The 19,360-nt window shown below is 47.6% G+C and overlaps 1 protein-coding gene across 7 annotated transcripts in view; it reads right to left on the minus strand.

Annotated features, from left to right (window-relative positions):
• TSPAN15 (tetraspanin 15) overlaps positions 1-19,360 on the minus strand; it is an 80,524-nt gene that overhangs the window by 47,281 nt on the left and 13,883 nt on the right. For 6 of the 7 annotated variants that reach the window (XM_057531263.1, XM_007167828.2, XM_057531262.1 and 3 more), the window contains exon 1: positions 3,367-3,547. The exons of the other annotated variant lie outside the window; for it this stretch is intronic. In XM_057531263.1, coding sequence (XP_057387246.1) covers positions 3,367-3,462 — 96 coding nt within the window. In that variant the 5' untranslated portion in view covers positions 3,463-3,547. Of the gene's footprint in view, positions 1-3,366; positions 3,548-19,360 lie in introns of those variants that run through there. 7 annotated transcript variants of the gene reach the window in all.

The following is a 19,360-nucleotide window of genomic DNA, read 5'->3' on the forward strand; positions in this document are numbered from 1 at the left end:
TTTTGATCTCCATTTCTACCTGCTATTTTTGATGAGGAATATTGGTTCCCCATTGGCAGTGGTGATATAAAGCCTCCTTTTAAAAATAAACTTACGTTTAAAAAGTGAATCAGCTTAAAGTAATATAATATTACATGTAAATAATATTACAATAGTTATTACAGCCTCTATGTATGGCTATTTTAACAACATCTATCAAAATTTTTAATGCACATACAAAAACAGGCGAAGCTGTTCTGTGCTATTAGACATCCCAATAATGATTACTACTGGCGAGAAGGGGTAACGACTGGCAGTGGACACAATGGGAGTTTCTGGCTTCTTCTGTCCATTCTGCTGGTTGACCTGGGGGCTGATTAAACAGTGGTGTTCACTTTGTAAAAATTAATCAAGTTGTACACTCTTATGGTGAGTGTATTCCTGTATGTATATTATATATTCATATACCCTTTAACCCAGCAATTCCACTTTTAGAAATTACCCTAAAGACACACACACATATGTGCAAAATGACACGTTCGAAGATGCTCACTGCGGCACTGTTTGCGGTAACGAAAGATTGGAAACAACCTGAGTTCCCCAGCTGGAGACTGATTAAGTATATTTTGGCTTAGCCTACAGTGAATTCTATGCAGCCATCAAACAGAATGAGGCAGCCCCTAGCAAAGCTCCAAATTTTACACAGATTTAAATTTAAGTGAAAAGGTAAGGGCAGAGCTGTGTATAGTATGCTACTTTACGCAGGGGGAACAAAAAAGAATATATAACATATGCACATGTTTGTAACTAGGACATCCTGTGCCTAGGATAGCATCTCAGAAAAGAATCATAAGAAACTCATAACAGAGGTCTCCTCTGGACAGGGCAGGCCAGGAGAGAGGGATAGGAGGAAGGCTTATCACTGATGACGACTCTTCTATACTTTTAAATTTTGTACAGTGTCCTTGCAATTCCTATTTGATAGTAAGTTTTAAAGCAAAAAGCCCTATAGAAGGTGCATGGCTATGGTAAAACTTATGGCTCCTTAAATACTGAGATGAAAGTGTTGGCACTTTGGGCTTATAAAGCAAGTATATGGCCCTACTCCTCCCAAGGGACAGAGATTATAGGCTCTCCTGTAATGGCTTCCAATTAACAGCAAACCCAGTCTAGGACAAATTACTTAAACTGGGCCTCCACCCTGCAGTCAAATTCTGGCACCTGGAGTTGCCCTGGCAGGTGGATGAGCTCTTGGCATGCATAGGGAGATTTTTAAGCACAAATACCTGCAAGGATGGGAAGTTAACGATTTGGTAAGGTAATCTCAGGTGGCTGGAAAGGAAAGATTCTGAGTTCTTGCAGATTCTGAGCACCCTGCTCCAAGAGAGACAAAGCAAAGGCCACAGAGTGGTCTTTTCTCAGGGCTGCAGGGGACAGTGACAGGACAAGGCCTTGAAAATTCGAGTTCCGTTTTAACTGTGCAACCTTCTTTTTTATAGCACTTGGTTTCCCCACATGTCACTGTTTCTCCACATCACTAACCCCAAAAACAATCCAATGAAGTGTGGGGCAGGGTATCAGGTATCCATTTTACAGATGGAAAAATGGAGGTGCGAAGAGGTTAAGAGACTGGTCAGTGATTATATATCAGAAGAAGGGGTGAAGCCAAAAAAGTAACCCCCACCTTCTGACTCCTGGTCTTCCCCTATTTTCCCACCTCCCCACCCATCAACCTTAGCCTGCTTTCTTTCAACTCTGACCTACAGAGAATGAGCTTCTGAGGCCAGACGAACAAGGAGAAGGCAAAAAAAACCCCCAGAATCAGAATCAAAGAGCCTACGAGACCATCAGCCGTTTTTAACCCTGACCACACACTAGAATTACCTGGGGAGCTTAAATAAGTTTAAATAAATACATATGCCAGGGCCTAGGTATCTGTAGTGTTTTTAAAATTCTGTAGTTGATTCCGATGCAAATCACCCCCATCCCAGTTCCACATAAAACCTTCTGCCTCCCTGGAGCCTCCATCAGTGGGTCTGTGCTCCATCCTCCGGCCCCCACACATACTGCTCTTCTCTCTTCCACGTTACATAGAGTCAGAGAATTGTACTGGGAGCTGGGCAAGTCAATTAACAGCTCCGAGGCCCCAAACATGGAAATGACTTGCCTAAGCTCTCCCAGTGATTCAAAACAGAACAAGACTAGAATCTGGATTTCTTGACTACCAGGTAAGGTCACATCACAGAGGGGTCACAAGGAAAGCCAGGCTTGATGGCAGATCTAACAGTTCCTGCCAGCAGAATAGACCCAATGAGAGGGCTGAGGAGAAGACCAGGAGTGTGCATGTGTTTTGAGGGGGAGGGGTGTCAGGTACCTGGGCAAGTCTGCCCTGTGGCATACTGGGGGTAGGGGGCTATTCTAGAGTGGCAGGGCTGGCACTGGCCTGTAGAAAGATGTCCTCATTTCTACGAGGGGGCCCAGCCTAGTCTGAAATCTCCATAAAGAAATCCAGTCTATTGGGTCAGCTTACCAGGAGGGCCCAGCTCCCTTGCCCATAATAATAATAATAAGCAATGTACTTGACCTGTTTCATTTAATCTCCACAACCATTCTGAAAGTTGAGTATAATTACTGTCTCCATTTGCAGACGGGGAAACTATGGCCTAGAGAGTTGAAGTAACTTCCCCAAGATCACTCAGCTGGAAAGTGGTAGTGGCAGGATTCGAAGCCTGGTTCATGTCCAGCCACTACCACCCTGCCCCCAACAAGAGAGAGAGAAGGTTAAGTGCAGGGGCTTTTTTAAGTTACTGAGCACCTGGGAGCAGCCGGAGACCACACGTCTGGTGGAATCCTCCTTTCACTACAGAGGAAATCAAGGCACCTGGAAAAGCATCTTGCTCAGGGGCATCGGCAAGTAAATAGTGGGGACAGCATAAGGAGTTCAGGTCTCCCGACTCCGGACCACAAAGCCTGACCACTTCTCCGCAGACGGATGGAGAGACGAACTCAGTAATACCCGGCAGGTGGGGTGAGCGCGGCCAAACGTGGTAACCACAGCCTACGGCACCAGCGGAAGCGCAGCACACTCGCAGAACCAAACTGCTGGTCAGGTGCACACAGGTGAGCCAGGCGGAGCTCCTTCGTCGGAGCCGTTGCCACCAACCTCTAAGGCTCAGCACCGGGCGGCTGAAATTCAGGCTGAGCTGGAGCAACCATAATTTCCTAGTTCGCAAGGAGAGTGGGACGAGAATCCAGGAGTGCGCTTCTGCCCCTCCCTGGAGCAGACAAGCCTGGACCCAGCCCACCCCCACCGCCGGCTCAGCGTGTGGGTGAACAAGGGAGTGCCGACTCCCCCTCCCATGCCGGGGCCCGACTGGGGTCACTCACCCAGAACACCGTGGAGTAGATGACGAGCGAGAACTTGAGCCAGAGATAGGAGAGGCGCGCGCAGTAGCGCACCTGCTCCGAGTCTCCGCGGGGCATCCTGGGGGGCTCCCGGGCTGGGTCCCTCGCTGCCAGCAGCCCCACCTGAGGCTGCCCGCCCGGCTTCCCGCCCCGCCACCGGCGCTCACTCGGGGACTGACACCGGCGAGCCGCAATCACAGCCCCGGCCCGGGTCCACCCAGCCCCAGGGCCAATGGGCGCTCTGGGAGGGGGCGGGCCTGGGGCGGGGCAGCGGTCTGGACCCAGAGGAGGCCGAGGGAGGGGCGAGGGCGAGGGTTTTCCGAACGAGGTCGCGTGCAGCTCTGGAAGCGCCTGTGCTCAGGCACGTTGGGGGCCGTGGGAGAGTGTGTGCAGAGGGACGCTAGGGAGACAGCTAGAGTGCTTCTTCATTCAGGGTACACAGAAATGCTCGCTTTCCACTGCTGTCAAGAGAGAAGACTATGGGAAAAGAGCAGGTATTTACGGCTAAGGTGTTAAAATGTGCAAATGAGTGTGCAAGGCATGAATGGAATAAGGAAGTGGAGTGCCTCAGCCTAAGGGGGTTGGGAGAGCCGCATCTAGGAAGGTGCCGCAGACGAGGGTGCGGCTAGGGGCCCTCGTGGAGCTGAGGCCCGCAGTTTCCTTTTGTAACAGTTTGGAGGCTTTTCCCCAAGTCTCTGAGATTCCCCTTCTCTGCGGCCAGGTGAGATCCCAACCCTGCCCCAGTGGCCTCCTCCTCTGAGAAGCCCTCACCCCCTCGCCCCAACTCAGGAGCCCCCTCCCTTGCACACACTCAGCCCAGGTCTGACCCAGCTTCTTCGCACCCAGCCTTTCCCCTGCCTGGGGTCAGAATCTGTCTTCCTGGCTGTGAGTCTGTTTCCCACAGCCCCTCCTTGACTCACTGCTATTTCCTTTCCCTGCAGGCCTAGCTCAGCCTGGGGCTTCAGAGGCCAGCAATCAGTGTTTGTGCCATTCAGGAATTAAATGTGTGGCCCAGAGGTTGTGAGCTCACGGCAGCACTAGGTGGGGTCCCTGGTGGTGACTGCAGGAACGGCGCACTTGTCCCAGTCCCCTGCCCTGGACTCCCAGGCCTCCCAGAGAGAAATAGAGATCAGGCTGGCCCAGCCCCCAGGGCTCTGCCATAGAAAGAAGAAAGTAAGGTGCGGGTGGGGGAGGGAGGCAATGCCCTGCCCAGGGAGTTAAAAGGAAGCCAGTTTCCTGGTACTAGGAAGCAAGCCTTGTAAGGTTGGGTAGAGACTTGGAACCAGGAACTGCTGAGGGTCACCTTCAGATGAATAACTGGGGGCTAAGAAGGCATCCTACCTCAAGGTTAGAAGTCATCCTTTCTGTCCTTTAAGGAGGAAGAAATTAACTCTTTACCCCTCTTTGCAGGACTACCTTCCCTCACCAGCCCCATAGAGCCAGGCTTACACCTACTCATGGAGGTGCTCATCTCCATCCCCAGGAGGGCTAGCTCAGCACCTTGCCCTCGGAGGGGTTGTCTGTCTCCCTCTCCCTGGGGGTTCCCCTCCTAGCCTCCTTCCCCACTCCGGTTTTCTTTCAGTTGCCCCCGCCTTAGTCCTGACCTCTCTAGCTAGCTGCACTCTCTCCTCTTTCAAATCTTCCCTAGTGACACGAACACATCTGAGTGGTCCCTCTCAGCTCTCCCTGAGCCCCTATACAATGACGCCCTGAGAGATGAGGCTGAGACACCCCCGCGGAGGGAGCCTGGAGCTCTTTGGGGCTAGCACAGCCTTTCCCGGGCTCCTGAGCAACTTCGTTGTCCCTCCCACCCCCAACCTAACCCCAAGCACTATGGGCTGCTCCTCAGACACATCTGCAAATACTGAAATCTCAGAAGAAGTAATGACCTATTTTCAATTTTTCTCTCCTTTTGCCAGGAACTCTGGGCTGGGGGTCAGCAGGCCTGGTGCCAAGCCTGGCTTTGCCATTAACTTTGTTAGAATATGTGGCATAAATAGTATGACGCAGAGGTGGGAGTGTGACCCTGGCTGCAGTTTCGAACCACGTGGTGAGCTTTAAATGTATCCTGATATCCAAGCCCCACCCCAGTCCAGTTAAGTCAGAATCTCCACCAACCGGGACCTGGGAATCAATATTGTTGTAAAGGTGCCAGGTAATTTCTAAAGGGCAGCTATGACTGAGTATCACCAAGTCTAGAGGTAGTCATGAGGGTGAGGTGGTGAGCCAGAATTTATCAGAAAGGCCACAGTCCAGAGGGCTCTAAGCTATCCAGTGGTGTGCTGGTCAATGTTTAATAACTGGCTCTCTGGTTGGTGGGGTGGGCAGGGAAACCCTGTTGCCACTTTCCATAGTGTAAATACTTCCACCATGTCTGAGATGTACACAGTCACACCCAATCAGCTCAGCAGCCCTGCAGCTCTCCCTATCTCAATAATGATTAACATAGAGAAGAGCGCCATAATGAATGCATCAGTGAAATTCATGGCTTATTAATTAGCACAACAGGTATTAGAAATAAGCTATCTTTTGGTGAAATTACTGCCGGCATACCTTGGAGATATTGTAGGCTGGGTTCCAGACCACTACAATAAAGCCAATATTGCAATAAAGCGAGCGACATGAATTTTTGTTACCCAGTGCATATAAAAGATACGTTTATACTATACCACTGTCTACTAAGTGTGCAATAGCATTATGTCTAAAAAAGCAATGTATATACCTAATTTAAAAATACTCCACTGCTGGACTTCCTGGTGGCGCAGTGGTTAAGAATCCGCCTGCCAATACAGGGGACATGGGTTCAGTCCCTGGTCCAGGAAGATCCCACATGCCATGGAGCAACTAAGCCCACAAGCCACAACTACTGAGCCCGCATGCTGCAACTACTGAAGCCCAAGCGCCTAGAGCCTGTGCTCCGCTACAAGAGAAGCCACTACAATGAAAAGCCCGTGCACCGCATCGAAGAATGGCCCCCGCTCGCCACAACTAGAAGACCCAGTGACGAAGACCCAACACAGCCAAGAAGTAAACTTTTAAAAAATAAAAATATAAACTTTTAAAAAGGGCTTCCCTGGTGGTGCAGCGGTTGAGAATTCGCCTGCCAATGCAGGGGACACGGGTTCGAGCCCTGGTCTGGGAAGATCCCACATGCCGTGGAACAACTGCGCCCGTGAGCCACAACTACTGAGCCTGCGCGTCTGGAGCCTGTGCTCCGCAACAAGAGAGGCCGCGATAGTGAGAGGCCCACGCACCGCGATGAAGAGTGGCCCCCACTTGCCACAACTAGAGAAAGCCCTCGCACAGAAACGAAGACCCAACACAGCCAAAAATAAATAAATAAATTTATTTTTTAAAAAAAAAGAACTTAAGCTTTAAAAAAAAAAGAGACAGGAGCTGCCCAGGAAATACCTTTAAAAAAAAAAAACAACTTTTGAAAAATAAATAAAAATACTTCATTGCTAAAAAATGCTAATCATCATCTGAGCCTTCGAGTCATAATCTTTTTGCAATAGTAACATCGAAGATCACTGATCACCATAACAAATATAATAATGAAAAAATTTGAAATATTGCAAGAATTACCAAAATGTGACACAGAGACATGAAATGAGGCAATGCTGTTGGACTTGACACAGGGCTCCCACAAACCAATTTGTAAAAAAACGCAGTATCTTCAAAGCACAATAAAGCGAAGTGCAATAAAACAAGGTGTGCCTGTAGCATTCGAGATATGTAGGTTGGCTAAAATGATGCAGGGCGCCATCCATTCCTTCTTCAGAGTAAAAAAAAAAAAATCTCACTTAAGGATGATGCACTGGGCTAAATCCTTGAGGCATCCCAAATCCTAAGGGATTCTGGTTGCCTGATGTGACCATCTGTCTAGCTGAATCCTGCATCTAGAATGTTGTATCTTTCTTGAGTGGACCCTTCATGCAAGGTGATTTAGCACCTAAAAGGACAGAGGGCTGAGCCTTCACTGACTTTACAGAACAGACTGTATGAACCAGTTTTGTGGCTTCCTGCTAGTAAATGCTTGTTGTATACATATTTGTATGGGTAGCAGAATTTGTTCTGAGATCTATTATCATGATAACCTGGCAGGGAGATTGTAGGGGGAAATAACTAACCTCACCTTTAGCGGCTACTACTGCTTATGAAAAAGAAACCTACGGATTGTACACAATCAACTTGGCTCTCATAAGTTTGCATCCCTGCCTCTGCTTCCCCATCTGTGAAACCATGAGGCTGAACTGTTTTTCTTCTAGTTCTAACAATCTTAGCTATAGTCCTCACAGACAAATCGGTCAGCAAATGTACACTGAGCTTCTACTATGACTCAGGCCCTGCCCCAGGCTCTGGGGATACAGCTGTAAACAAGATAGACAAGAGCTTCTATTCTCTTCTACTGGGGCATGGGAAGGGGGAGTAGGGGGCGGGGGGGGGGCAGGGACATGCAACACGCATGACAACTACTACATGAAAAGGGTATGTGCTAAAGATACAGGAGAAGAGCTTCTAGTGGAAGAAGCAGCAGGTACAAAGGCCATGAGAGAAGAAGCAGCTTTGAGAGGGTCCATGTGGCTCATGCAAGGACCTCGGGAGAGTAGAACAAGGAGAGATCAGAGGCATAGGAAGAAGCCTCACAGCTTTCGTAAACAGTGTAGATTTGTTTCCAGTTTTAGTGAGGGCCACTTGTAGGTTTTAAGCAGGGACGTGACACTGAATCTGATTTAAGCTTTAGAAGATTGCAGCTGGGACTTCCCTGGTGGTCCAGTGGTTAAGACTCTGAGCTTCCACTGCAGGGGGCGCAGGTTCGATCCCTGGTCGGGGAACTAAGATCCCACATGCCGCATGGTGGCCACAAAAAAAAATAATAAATAAATAGATAAGAAGGTTGCAGCATGGAGGACAGACAGGAGACAGGGCTGGGGGTGAGGGAGGCTGGTTAGGAAGCCCTTGCACAGTCTCAGTGCAAAAGGCTGTGGACTAGGGGTACAGCACTGGGAAGAGTGACAAGTGGCTGCATTGGGGATATATCTTGGTGATAGAACCAATAGAGCTTACTGACAGATTGGGTGTAGAATGTGAGGAAAAGAGAAATCAAGATGCTCCCAAGTGCTTTTGCCTTGAGCAACTAGGTAAATGTTGCTGTCATTTACAAAGGTAAGGGAGGTCACAAAGAATGCTGCTGGGGGGAAGTGGGTCAAAAATCAATTACTGGGGACTTCCCTGGTGGCTCAGTGGATAAGAATCTGCCTGCCAATGCAGAGGACATGCGTTCGAACCCTGGTCCGGGAAGATCCCACATGCCACGGAGCAACTAAGCCCATGCACCACAACTACTGAGCCTGTGCTCTAGAGCCCATAAGCCACAACTAGTGAGCCCACGTGCCACAACTACTGAAGCCCGCGTGCCTAGAGCCTGTGCTCCACAACAAGAGAAGCCACCACAATGAGAAGCCCGCACACTGCAACGAAGAGTAGCCCCCACTCACTGCAACTAGAGAAAGCCCGCGCGCAGCAACGAAGACCCAACACAGCCAATAAATAAATAAATAAAATAAGTAAATTTTTTAAAAAAATCAATTACTGGACTTCCATGGCACCCCAGTGGTTAAGACTCCGCACTTCCACTACAGGGGGCACGGATTCGATCCCTGGTCGTGGAACTAAGATCCCACATGCCGCATGGTGCGGCCAAAAAAAAAGAAAAAAGCTTTCCTTTAAAAAAAAAAAATCAATTACTTTGTTTGGCCATTTAACTTTTTGAGCTATCTTTTCAAAATCCAGGTGGAATTGTCCAGGGAACTCAGAGGTGAGGTTTAAGCTGGATGATATAAATTTGAGAGTCATCAGGTCAATTTAAATCATGGGCCTATGTGAGATCATCTAGGGAGAAAATGTAGCAAAAGTAGAGGGACAAGGACAGACCCTAGGGCCCCTTCCTTTGAGAGGAAGAGAGGCTGGCAAAGAAAACAGAAAAGGTACAGCCAGTGAGGTAGAAGGAAAATGAGGCCAGAAAGGTGACAGGGATGCCTGGAGAAGAAAGGCCTTCAAGAAGTTAAGAGATGCTCAACAGCACTTAATGTCCTGGGAACCCCCCCTTAATATGCTGAGGCTTCAACTATGTTCTGAGAGGGCGGCGGGGGGTGGGTGGCGCAGAGCAGAGAACTGACCATCAGCTTTGCAAGATGTGGGTCACTGGTGACTTTGATAAGAGCTCTTTCAATGGAACAATAGGAACAAAATCCTGATGGGAGTGGATGGAGGAGAGAAAGGAAGGGAAGAAATGGAGGCAGTAAGTGCAGACAACACGGGGAAGTGTACACTAGCAGGCAGGTGTACGAAGCCATTCACATGGGAGTGCATACGTGGACTTCTTCCCAACCCACCAAACAGCCTCCCAGGCCAAATATGCAAGAGTTAGCACCTATGTGGAAGAGTTTCAATGGTCAGGAATTTCAGCAGCTTCTTCATCAAGAGGTAGAATCTGTTTCCTTACCTCTTGAATCTATGCTGGCATTCTGACTTGCTTTCACCAACAGAATGTGACAAAAGTGAGGTTGGTTGAGTTCCAAGCCTAGGAATCAAGAGGCTTGCAGCTCCTGCTTTGGTCCCTCTTGGAATGACACCGCCATGGGAACAAGTATGAGCTAGTTGGAGAAACCACATGAGACAGAAGCAAGGTTCCTGGCTGGCAGTCCCCAACCACCAGACATGTGTGTGAAACCATCTTAGACCATCCAGCCCATCCACGCCACAGCTGACTATATCTATGTGAATGAGTCCAGGCAAGAGCAGCTGAACCCAGCCTAAATGTGCCAACTTAGAGAACCAACTTAGAGATTGTTGTTTTAAGGCACTAAATTCTGGCATGGTTTGTTATACAGCAGAAGCTAACTGGTACATCCTTAGAGCCAAAAAAAAATTTAAACTCAAATACCCATCTCCTTTTTTCCTCTTCCTCCAGTTCTTCCCCCGAAGTACTGTATTTTGAGTCTATATATTTCTTCTTGAGGAGAGACTTTTGTTGTCCTTCAGGTTTTCCTTGACTCCTTTTAGTGCCATCTCGCGGCTCAGAATTTGGGCCACTTCTCCTTCCCATCCCATCTTAACTCTCAAGGATCTCCATTTATTCTTGACCAGTTATTTATTTAGCATCAGGCACTGAGCTGTGGGCCTTCACATAATCACCTCTTTTGTATTTTTTAATTTTTTTTTATTTTTTGGCTGTATTGGGTCTTCGTTGCTGCGTGTGGGCTTTCTCTAGTTGTGGTGAGCGGGGGCTACTCTTCGTAGCAGTGCACGGGCTTCTCATTGCAGTGGCTTCTCTTGTTGCGGAGCACGGGCTCTAGGCACGCGGGCTTCAGTAGTTGTGGTGCATGGGCTCAGTAGTTGTGGCTCACGGGCTCTAGAGCACAGGCTCAGTAGTTGTGGCGCACGGGCTTAGCTGCTCCGCAGCATGTGGGATCTTCCCGGACCAGGGCTCGAACCTGTGTCCCCTGCATTGGCAGGCGGATTCTTTTTTTTTTTTTTTAACATCTTTATTAGAGTATAATTGCTTTACAATGGTGTGTTAGTTTCTGCTTTATAACAAAGTGAATCACTTATACATATACATATGTCCCCATATCTCTTCCCTCTTGCATCTCCCTCCCTCCCACCCTCCCTATCCCACCCCTCTCAGTGGTCATAAAGCACCAAGCTGATCTCCCTCTGCTACGCGGCTGCTTCCAACTAGCTATCTATTTTACGTTTGGTAGTGTATATATGTCCATGCCACCCTCTCACTTAGTCCCAGCTTACCCTTCCCCCTCCTCGTATCCTCAAGTCCATTCTCTTGTAGGTCTGCATCTTTATTCCCATCTTGCCCCTAGGTTCTTCTGACCATTTTTTTTTCTTTTTTTTTTTAGATTCCATATATATGTGTTAGCATACAGTATTTGTTTTTCTCTTTCTGACTTACTTCACTCTGTATGACAGACTCTAACTCCATCCACCTCACTACAAATAACTCAGTTTCGTTCCTTTTTATGGCTGAGTAATATTCCATTGTATATATGTGCCACATCTTCTTTATCCATTCATCTGTCGATGGACATTTAGGTTGCTTCCATGTCCTGGCTATTGTAAATAGAGCTGCAATGAACATTGTGGTACATGACTCTTTTTGAATTATGGTTTTCTCAGGGTATATGCCCAGTAGTGGGATTGCTGGGTCATATGGTAGTTCTATTTTTAGTTTTGTAAGGAACCGCCATACTGTTCTCCATAGTGGCTGTATCAATTTACATTCCCACCAACAGTGCAAGAGGGTTCCCTTTTCTCCACACCCTCTCTGGCATTTCTTTTTTTTTTTTTTTTTTTTTTTTTTTTTTTTAAATTTATTTTATTTATTTATTTATTTATTTATTTATTTATTTTTGGCTGTGCTGGGTCTTCGGTTCGTGCGAGGGCTTTCTCTAGTTGCGGCAAGTGGGGGCCACTCTTCATCGCGGTGCGGGGACCGCTCTTCATCGCGGTGCGCGGGCCTTTCACTATCGCTGCCCCTCCCGTTGCAGGGCACAGGCTCCAGACGCGCAGGCTCAGCAGCTGTGGCTCACGGGCCCAGCTGCTCCGTGGCATGTGGGATCTTCCCAGACCAGGGCTCGAACCCGTGTCTCCTGCATTAGCAGGCAGATTCTCAACCACTGCGCCACCAGGGAAGCCCTCCGGCATTTCTTGTTTGTAGATTTTTTGATGATGGCCATTCTGACCGGTGTGAGATGATATCTCATTGTAGTTTTGATTTGCATTTCTCTAATGATTAATGATGTTGAGCATTCTTTCATGTGTTTGTTGGCAATCTGTATATTTTCTTTGGAGAAATGTCTATTTAGGTCTTCTGCCCATTTTTCGATTGGGTTGTTTGTTTTTTTGATATTGAGCTGCATGAGTTGCTTGTATGTTTTGGAGATTAATCCTTTGTCAGTTGCTTCATTTGCAAATATTTTCTCTCATTCTGAGGGTTGTCTTTTCGTCTTGTTTATGGTTTCCTTTGCTGTGCAAAAGCTTTTAAGTTTCCTTAGGTCCCATTTGTTTATTTTTGTTTTTATTTCCATTTCTCTAGGAGGTGGGTCAAAAAGGATCTTGCTGTGATTTATGTCATAGAGCTTTCTGCCTATGTTTTCCTCTAAGAGTTTGATGGTGTCTGGCCTTACATTCAAAATCAAAATTTAGAGTTTATTTTTGTGTATGGTGTTAGGGAGTATTCTAATTTCATTCTTTTACATGCAGCTGTCCAGTTTTCCCAGTACCACTTATTGAAGAGGCTGTCTTTTCTCCACTGTATATGCTTGCCTCCTTTATCAAAGATAAGGTGACCATATGTGTGTGGGTTTATCTCTGGGCTTTCTATCCTGTTCCATTGATCTATATTTCTGTTTTTGTGCCAGTACCATACTGTCTTGATTACTGTAGCTTTGTAGTATATAGTCTGAAGTCAGGGAGCCTGATTCCTCCAGCTCCATTTTTCTTTCTCAAGATTGCTTTGGCTATTTGGGGTCTTTTGTGTCTCCATACAAATTGTGAAATTTTTTGTTCTAGTTCTGTGAAAAATGCCAGTGGTAGTTTGATAGAGATTGCATTGAATCTGTAGATTGCTTTGGGTAGTAGAGTCATTTTCACAATGTTGATTCTTCCAATCCAAGAACATGGTATATCTCTCCATCTATTTGTATCATCTGTAATTTCTTTCATCAGTGTCTTATAATTTTCTGCATACAGGTCTTTTGTCTCCTGAGGTAGATTTATTCCTAGATATTTTATTCTTTTTGTTGCAATGGTAAATGGGAGTGTTTTCTTAATTTCATTTTCAGATTTTTCATCATTAGTGTATAGAAATGCAAGAGATTTCTGTGCATTAATTTTGTATCCTGCTACTTTACCAAATTCATTGATTAGCTCTAGTAGTTTTCTGGTAGCACCTTTAGAATTCTCTATGTATAGTATTATGTCATCTGCAAACAGTGACACCTTTACTTCTTCTTTTCCGATTTGGATTCCTTTCATTTCTTTTTCTTCTCTGATTGCTGTGGCTAAAACTTCCAAAACTATGTTGAATAATAGTGCTGAGAGTGGGCAACCTTGTCTTGTTCCTGATCTTAGTGGCAATGGTTTCAGTTTCTCACCATTGAGAACGATGTTGGCTGTGGGTTTGTCATATATGGCCTTTATTATGTTGAGGAAAGTTCCCTCTATGCCTACTTTCTGGAGAGATTTTATCATGAATGGGTGTTGAATTTTGTCGAAAGCTTTCTCTGCATCTATTGAGATGATCATATGGTTTTTCTCCTTCAATTTGTTAATATGGTGTAACACGTTGATTGATTTGTGTATATTGAAGAATCCTTGCATTCCTGGGATAAACCCCACTTGATCATAGTGTATGATCCTTTTAATGTGCTGTTGGATTCTGTTCGCTACTATTTTGTTGAGGATTTTTGCATCTATGTTCATCAGTGATATTGGCCTGTACTTTTCTTTCTTTGTGACATCTTTGTCTGGTTTTGGTATCAGAGTGATGGTGGCCTCATAGAATGAGTTTGGGAGTGTTCCTCCCTCTGGCAGGCAGATTCTTAACCACTGCGCCACCAGGGAAGTCCCTCACATAATCACCTCTTAATTCCCCACCACCGATGGAATTTGATGTGATGAATCCCACTTTACAGATGAGGAAACTGAGGTTCAGAGAAGTAAACTGACTTTTCTCCAGTGGGAAGTTCAAATACTCTGAGCCAGCAAATGATGAATGAAATGAGTTAACTATGTGCCTTCAAAAGCAACTAGAAATAATACACAACAGCGCAAACATTAAGAGTTCAATACTGATCAGAGTTGAAACTTTACATAGCATTATTGTGTGTTTCTGCAAGATAGTAGTTCTGTGAGCTTTTACGTGTTTCCTTAAAAAGGATCTATCAAAAAAGTCTGGGAAATGCTGCAGGACTTTTTCATATCCTTTAACATGAGAATGGATATTGTTTCTCTCCAGGAGGAAAGATGGGGGTGCAGCTTTTCCCAACTATATTTGACTGCACAATCCTATTTCCCCCAGACAACAGGTGTTAACATCTCAATAACTAGTATCTATCAGTGGCTTGGGGCACATGGCACATTCAGTTTTAAAACTGGGACAGTCCCTAGAAACCATAACAGTTCACCTGGGACTGAGGGGTTTCCTGGGATCTAGGAGTTTTGGTGCTAAAACCAGAAGAGTCCTGTGCAAAACCAGGACAAGATGGTCATCCTATTTCTTTCTACTCTTCCCATGATCTCACAGATGTTCAGAAGGGACCAGCCAGTGGTGAGAGGGCTTCAAACTATGCCCTCAGAGGAAAAGTCAGAGAAAGAGGAAGGGAAGACTCAGGGGATAGGACCAGTGTCTTCAGCTATCTGAAGGTTATCATGGGGGAAAGAGGAAAACTCATTCTAAGGGATCCCTTGGGATAGAAGTGGGACGAAGGGGACCTGCTGAGGGTGAGTCAAGCTCCCTGAAGCAGCACAGCTTCATGAAAAACATTTGATTCACAGTCAGGGGGCAGGTTACATGCCAGACCTACCACGTTCAAGCCAACTCTGAATGAGGACACTGGGAACTTTCGTTACCCTCCTGGGACACCAATGCCATCTGTGAAATGGGACGCTTCAAGGTAACCAAATGAAATGATCAAGCACTGTACCTAGAACAAAACAGGTCCTAAAGAACTGAGTCAAATCTGCCCACAGCTGGCCTGCCTCTGTCCAGTCCAATGGGGACCAGTAGACATGGAGGGGGCCAGGCCTCGGAAACCACCAGAACCCCTTCCGTCTCCTCACAGCCCAGGTGCTGGCCCTGAGCCTGGCATCCACCCTCCTAAGACATTTATCCTCTGGCTGGTTTTCTCCTTCAAAATTTTTGGAGCCACCTGCCAGCGCTGGGAGGTAGGCTGGATAGGTGTTTGTATGCCCAATTACAAATGAGAAAAGAGGGAGGTTAGGATATTTCCCCTGGCCACAGAGGGAATTAGCAGTAAACCAAGGCTGACAGTGGTGATTCAAGGGGTACCCGAGCTGGGAGGATCTTCAGATATCATTAGGTCCACCTCCCTCATAAATGGACAGAGGAACTCAAGCTAAAAGAAGGCCAGAATCCTGCTCACAGTTACCTATTTATGCTTTATGCCCTTTTCTACATGTGTGCTATATTGCACAATAAATGTTTTTTAAAAAGAAAAATATTCCCTTTTATTTTGCATTTCCCTGATCATTAGTGAGGTCAAATGTATTTTTACATGTTGATCAGCCATTGGTGGTTCTATAAATTTTGTTTTTATCCTTTGTACATTTTTAAATTAAGTAATAGATTCTTTTAAGTGGGCAATGCCAAGGGCTGACAGACTGAGAAAACGCCATTCCCATCTCTTCTCCTCATAAAGGGGGTGGGGGGGCCCTTCTGGAGGAGATTCTAGGCTGGCCTCACAGAGCTTTGACAGAGGAGAAGTCTCGGAGCCGGAGCCGGCCACCTGTAGGGCTTGGTCTCTCCGGGGCCCAGCCAGGCGTTCTGGGAAAGCAGCGTGGGAACACTGGCTGCTGGGCCAGGCCTGCGTGACTCACTGGGAGTGGTGAGTGCCAGGCATCATGGCGGCAGCAATAGCTCCACCTGTCACTAGGGAGGGCAGGGCACCTGCTTCTGGAATGCTGGGCGCTGCTGGGGGAGGGGAGCCTCAGGGGAGGTGGCTGGGTCCCCAGGGTGGTCAGAAGGCACCAGGAACAGGCCTTGGGGGACACAGAAGTGGGGTCTGGACTTGATCTTGCAGCTATTGAGGAAGGGGTGTAAGGTTTTACACTCATAAAACGTACATGGATCTGTTGGCCTATGTCAGGAAGGTTAATAGGCCACAGCATCCTGCCCTGTGCTGGTTGCTAGGGGACCCCCTTAAAGGTAGACTGCCCAGTTTACAGCTGACAAAGTGCTTTCACCCACATATTAGAACCCTCACCACCCCCAGATTTACTTGGATATCGCCCCCCTCCCCACTGGGTGGTCGGCAGGGGCCATCTCACCACCTGGTATCTGGGGGCCTTGGGGGGGGGGGGGGTGCTGGGCACACTCAGCTGCTCATTAAACATGGAAGCCACAGTTCAGCTGTCCCTCGCCGTGTGGGCCGGCTCTGCCTGCAGCCCCGTTCAGACTGCAGGTTCCGTCCTCCCCCGGGCTCCCGCCAGAAAGCCAGTCATTTGAGGAAAACTTGTTCTGGGGGGAGCCAGTTCTCTTCTCTGAGAAACGCCGACTCCTTTCTCCTACTTCCGGTATTTCCCCTCAGGCCATTTCAACTTCCTCTTTCTTGTTTGCTGAGCAAATTCACATCAGCTGCAGCACCTACGTTCCGTCTTACATTCCCAAGTCCCGCTGTGCCCGGCTCAGAGAAAACAAAAGGCCTTCCACTAGCAAAATGCCATTTTCTGCTACAAACATGTGTTGACTGAAATGTGGTTTTTTTTCCTTTTCTGTGGGTCATCAGAATCGCTTTGTGTGGGAAACAAGACAAGGAGGATACTTCTTGCTTTACTCACAAGGAGACACAGTCTCGGAGTGTGCGCCCAAAGTCACACAGCCCTTCAGGGTCCGCGCAGGAACTCGGACCCGGGGCTGGTTTCCACCTCCTGCTCAGCCTCCTCAAGCTTCCCTCCAAACCCTGGAGCAATGCTGGTTCCCTCTCTGCCCCAGCAAATGGCCCCGAGATTTCACGAGGACTGCAGAGAAAGCAGGCTAGTCTGACTTCTGGAGGGTCAAGTAGGGGCTGGGGAAAAAACACCATGAGTTCAGGCTGCTAAATAGTAGTTAGTTCTAGTGTATCATAAATGCCACAGGAACCTGCATTTAAAGTCAGCTGGGGGGGCTTCCCTGGTGGTGCAGTGGTTAAGAATCCGCCTGCCAATGCAGGGGACACGGGTTCAAGCCCTGGTCCGGGAAGATCCCACATGCCGCGGAGCAGCTAAGCCCGCGCGCCACAACTACTGAGCCCGTGCGCCTAGAGCCTGTGCTCCGCAACAAGAGAAGCCACCGCAATGAGAAGCCCAAGCACCGCAACGAAGAGTAGCCCCTGCTCGCCTCAACTAGAGAAAAGCATGCGCGCAGCAACGAAGACCCAACGCAGCCAAAGATAAATAAAATTAAAAAAAAATTTTTTTAATAAATAAAGTCAGCTGGGGTGGAGGGAGTTATGGAATTCTTCTAGTAAAGGATCTCATCTTCCTCTAATTTTATTCTCTTGTGAAGCCAAAACAACTGTCCCCAGAACATCCTGCAATTCAACACCGCTTATACATTTTTTTTGGCTGCGCTGCATGGCTTGTGGGATCTTAATTCCCCGACCAGGGATTGAACCTGGGCCACAGCAGTGAAAGCACGGAGTCCTAACCACTGGACCACCAGAGAATTCCCCTGCTTATACATTTTTCTTAACATGACCCAGAACTGTAGTTTACGTTACAGCCCAATGTACATACAAAACACACAACTGAGCAAAAGTTGCATGAAAAAAACTCACCCTTGCCACAGGATGCGTTCTTATATTTTCTATACTGTCCCTTTTAACACTAATCATAACCCACTGTTTGAAATCACTAATTCAAACTCCTGACAAAATGCCTCCAGAGAAGCCCTACCAGGCCTGTTTTAGCAAACAGGTAAGTCGCACCTGGATTTATAACGTTTGTACAGAAAGTACCCAGGTATTAAGCAAAAGCCAAACTTTTATAAACTGGGCTCAAGTGAATCCTGAGATTGCCTTGATTGAGCACTGATTGCACATCCCTTACCCCCTCCCCCGCCTGCCACCCACTCTCTGCGTGACATAACCCGGAAGCCAGGAAGGAGCACCTGAGGCCGCAGGGAGCCCCTACATCTCCAAGGGCAAGAGCAGGTTTGGGGCTCCACCCTCCTGAGCTACAGCTGAAGGAGCAGTGGTGGGAGAAGGGCCACAGCCTCCTTTCAGCACCAGGTAGAAGGGACTTTCTGGTTCCCAGAGGTGACCCGCCCCCCCCCCCCCCCGCCCCGTGGAACCCTAACTCTTCTCAGGGAGGGGCTGCTTCTGCCTGCAGGCTGTGTGTGGTCCTGGGGGCCTGCGCCGCCCAGCTGACCACCACGGAGCGGGGGGCAGCACTTGTGGACTGATGGGTCGCAGGTGGCCAGCGAGCCTCTGGGGACGCCTAGAGTGGACAGAGGCGAAGGAGTGACTGTTTGCCAGACCTTTCCTTCGCCAAAGGCCCAGGAGAGGATAAACTGCTGTGTCTTCCACCGCTTACTGGCTTGGACCCTGTTCTAGACATGTCAACAGCCTGGCCTCTATGGGGACCAAGGGGGAAAAAATATGAGCAAGGAAAGAAAAATCACACCTATTTAAAAGGACTCAGTAAAATAAGGGAGGAAGCCCTAGGTGAGCGCGTTAAGTAGAACTAGCAAGAAAGAGAGGACTTCAAAGAAAGAAAAAAAGGTTATGGGAAGATGCAGTTGGAGGACACACAAAAAAATTCCTGCTAACTACAAAATATGACTTTCTTTTTTTTGTTTCTTTTGGCCGCGCTGTGCAGCTTGCGGGATCCTACCAGGGATTGAACCCGTGCCCTCGGCAGTGAGAGGGCAGAGTCCTAACCACTGGACCGCCAGGGAATTCCCTAAAAAGTATGACTTTCAAATATAACAATTTAATAGAGACAGTCAATGATGGGAATTGAGTCAGTGGTCTGGAAGACAAAGGGAGAGAAGTACCTCACAATTCAGAGCAAAAAATGCAAAGAAGTGGAAATCAGAAGAAAAAGATAAGAGGTGTGGAGGCCAGATCCAGAATGAAGAAATGTAGCAGATGCCGCTGGCTGACTAACTGAACCCCGTGCCCAACCTCCTCCTCCCTTCTCTGACTCCACTATGGAGGCTGGACACTTATTACCAGCT

This window comes from Balaenoptera acutorostrata, chromosome 16, assembly GCF_949987535.1.
Source record: "Balaenoptera acutorostrata chromosome 16, mBalAcu1.1, whole genome shotgun sequence".
Classification (NCBI taxonomy): Eukaryota; Metazoa; Chordata; class Mammalia; order Artiodactyla; family Balaenopteridae; genus Balaenoptera; species Balaenoptera acutorostrata.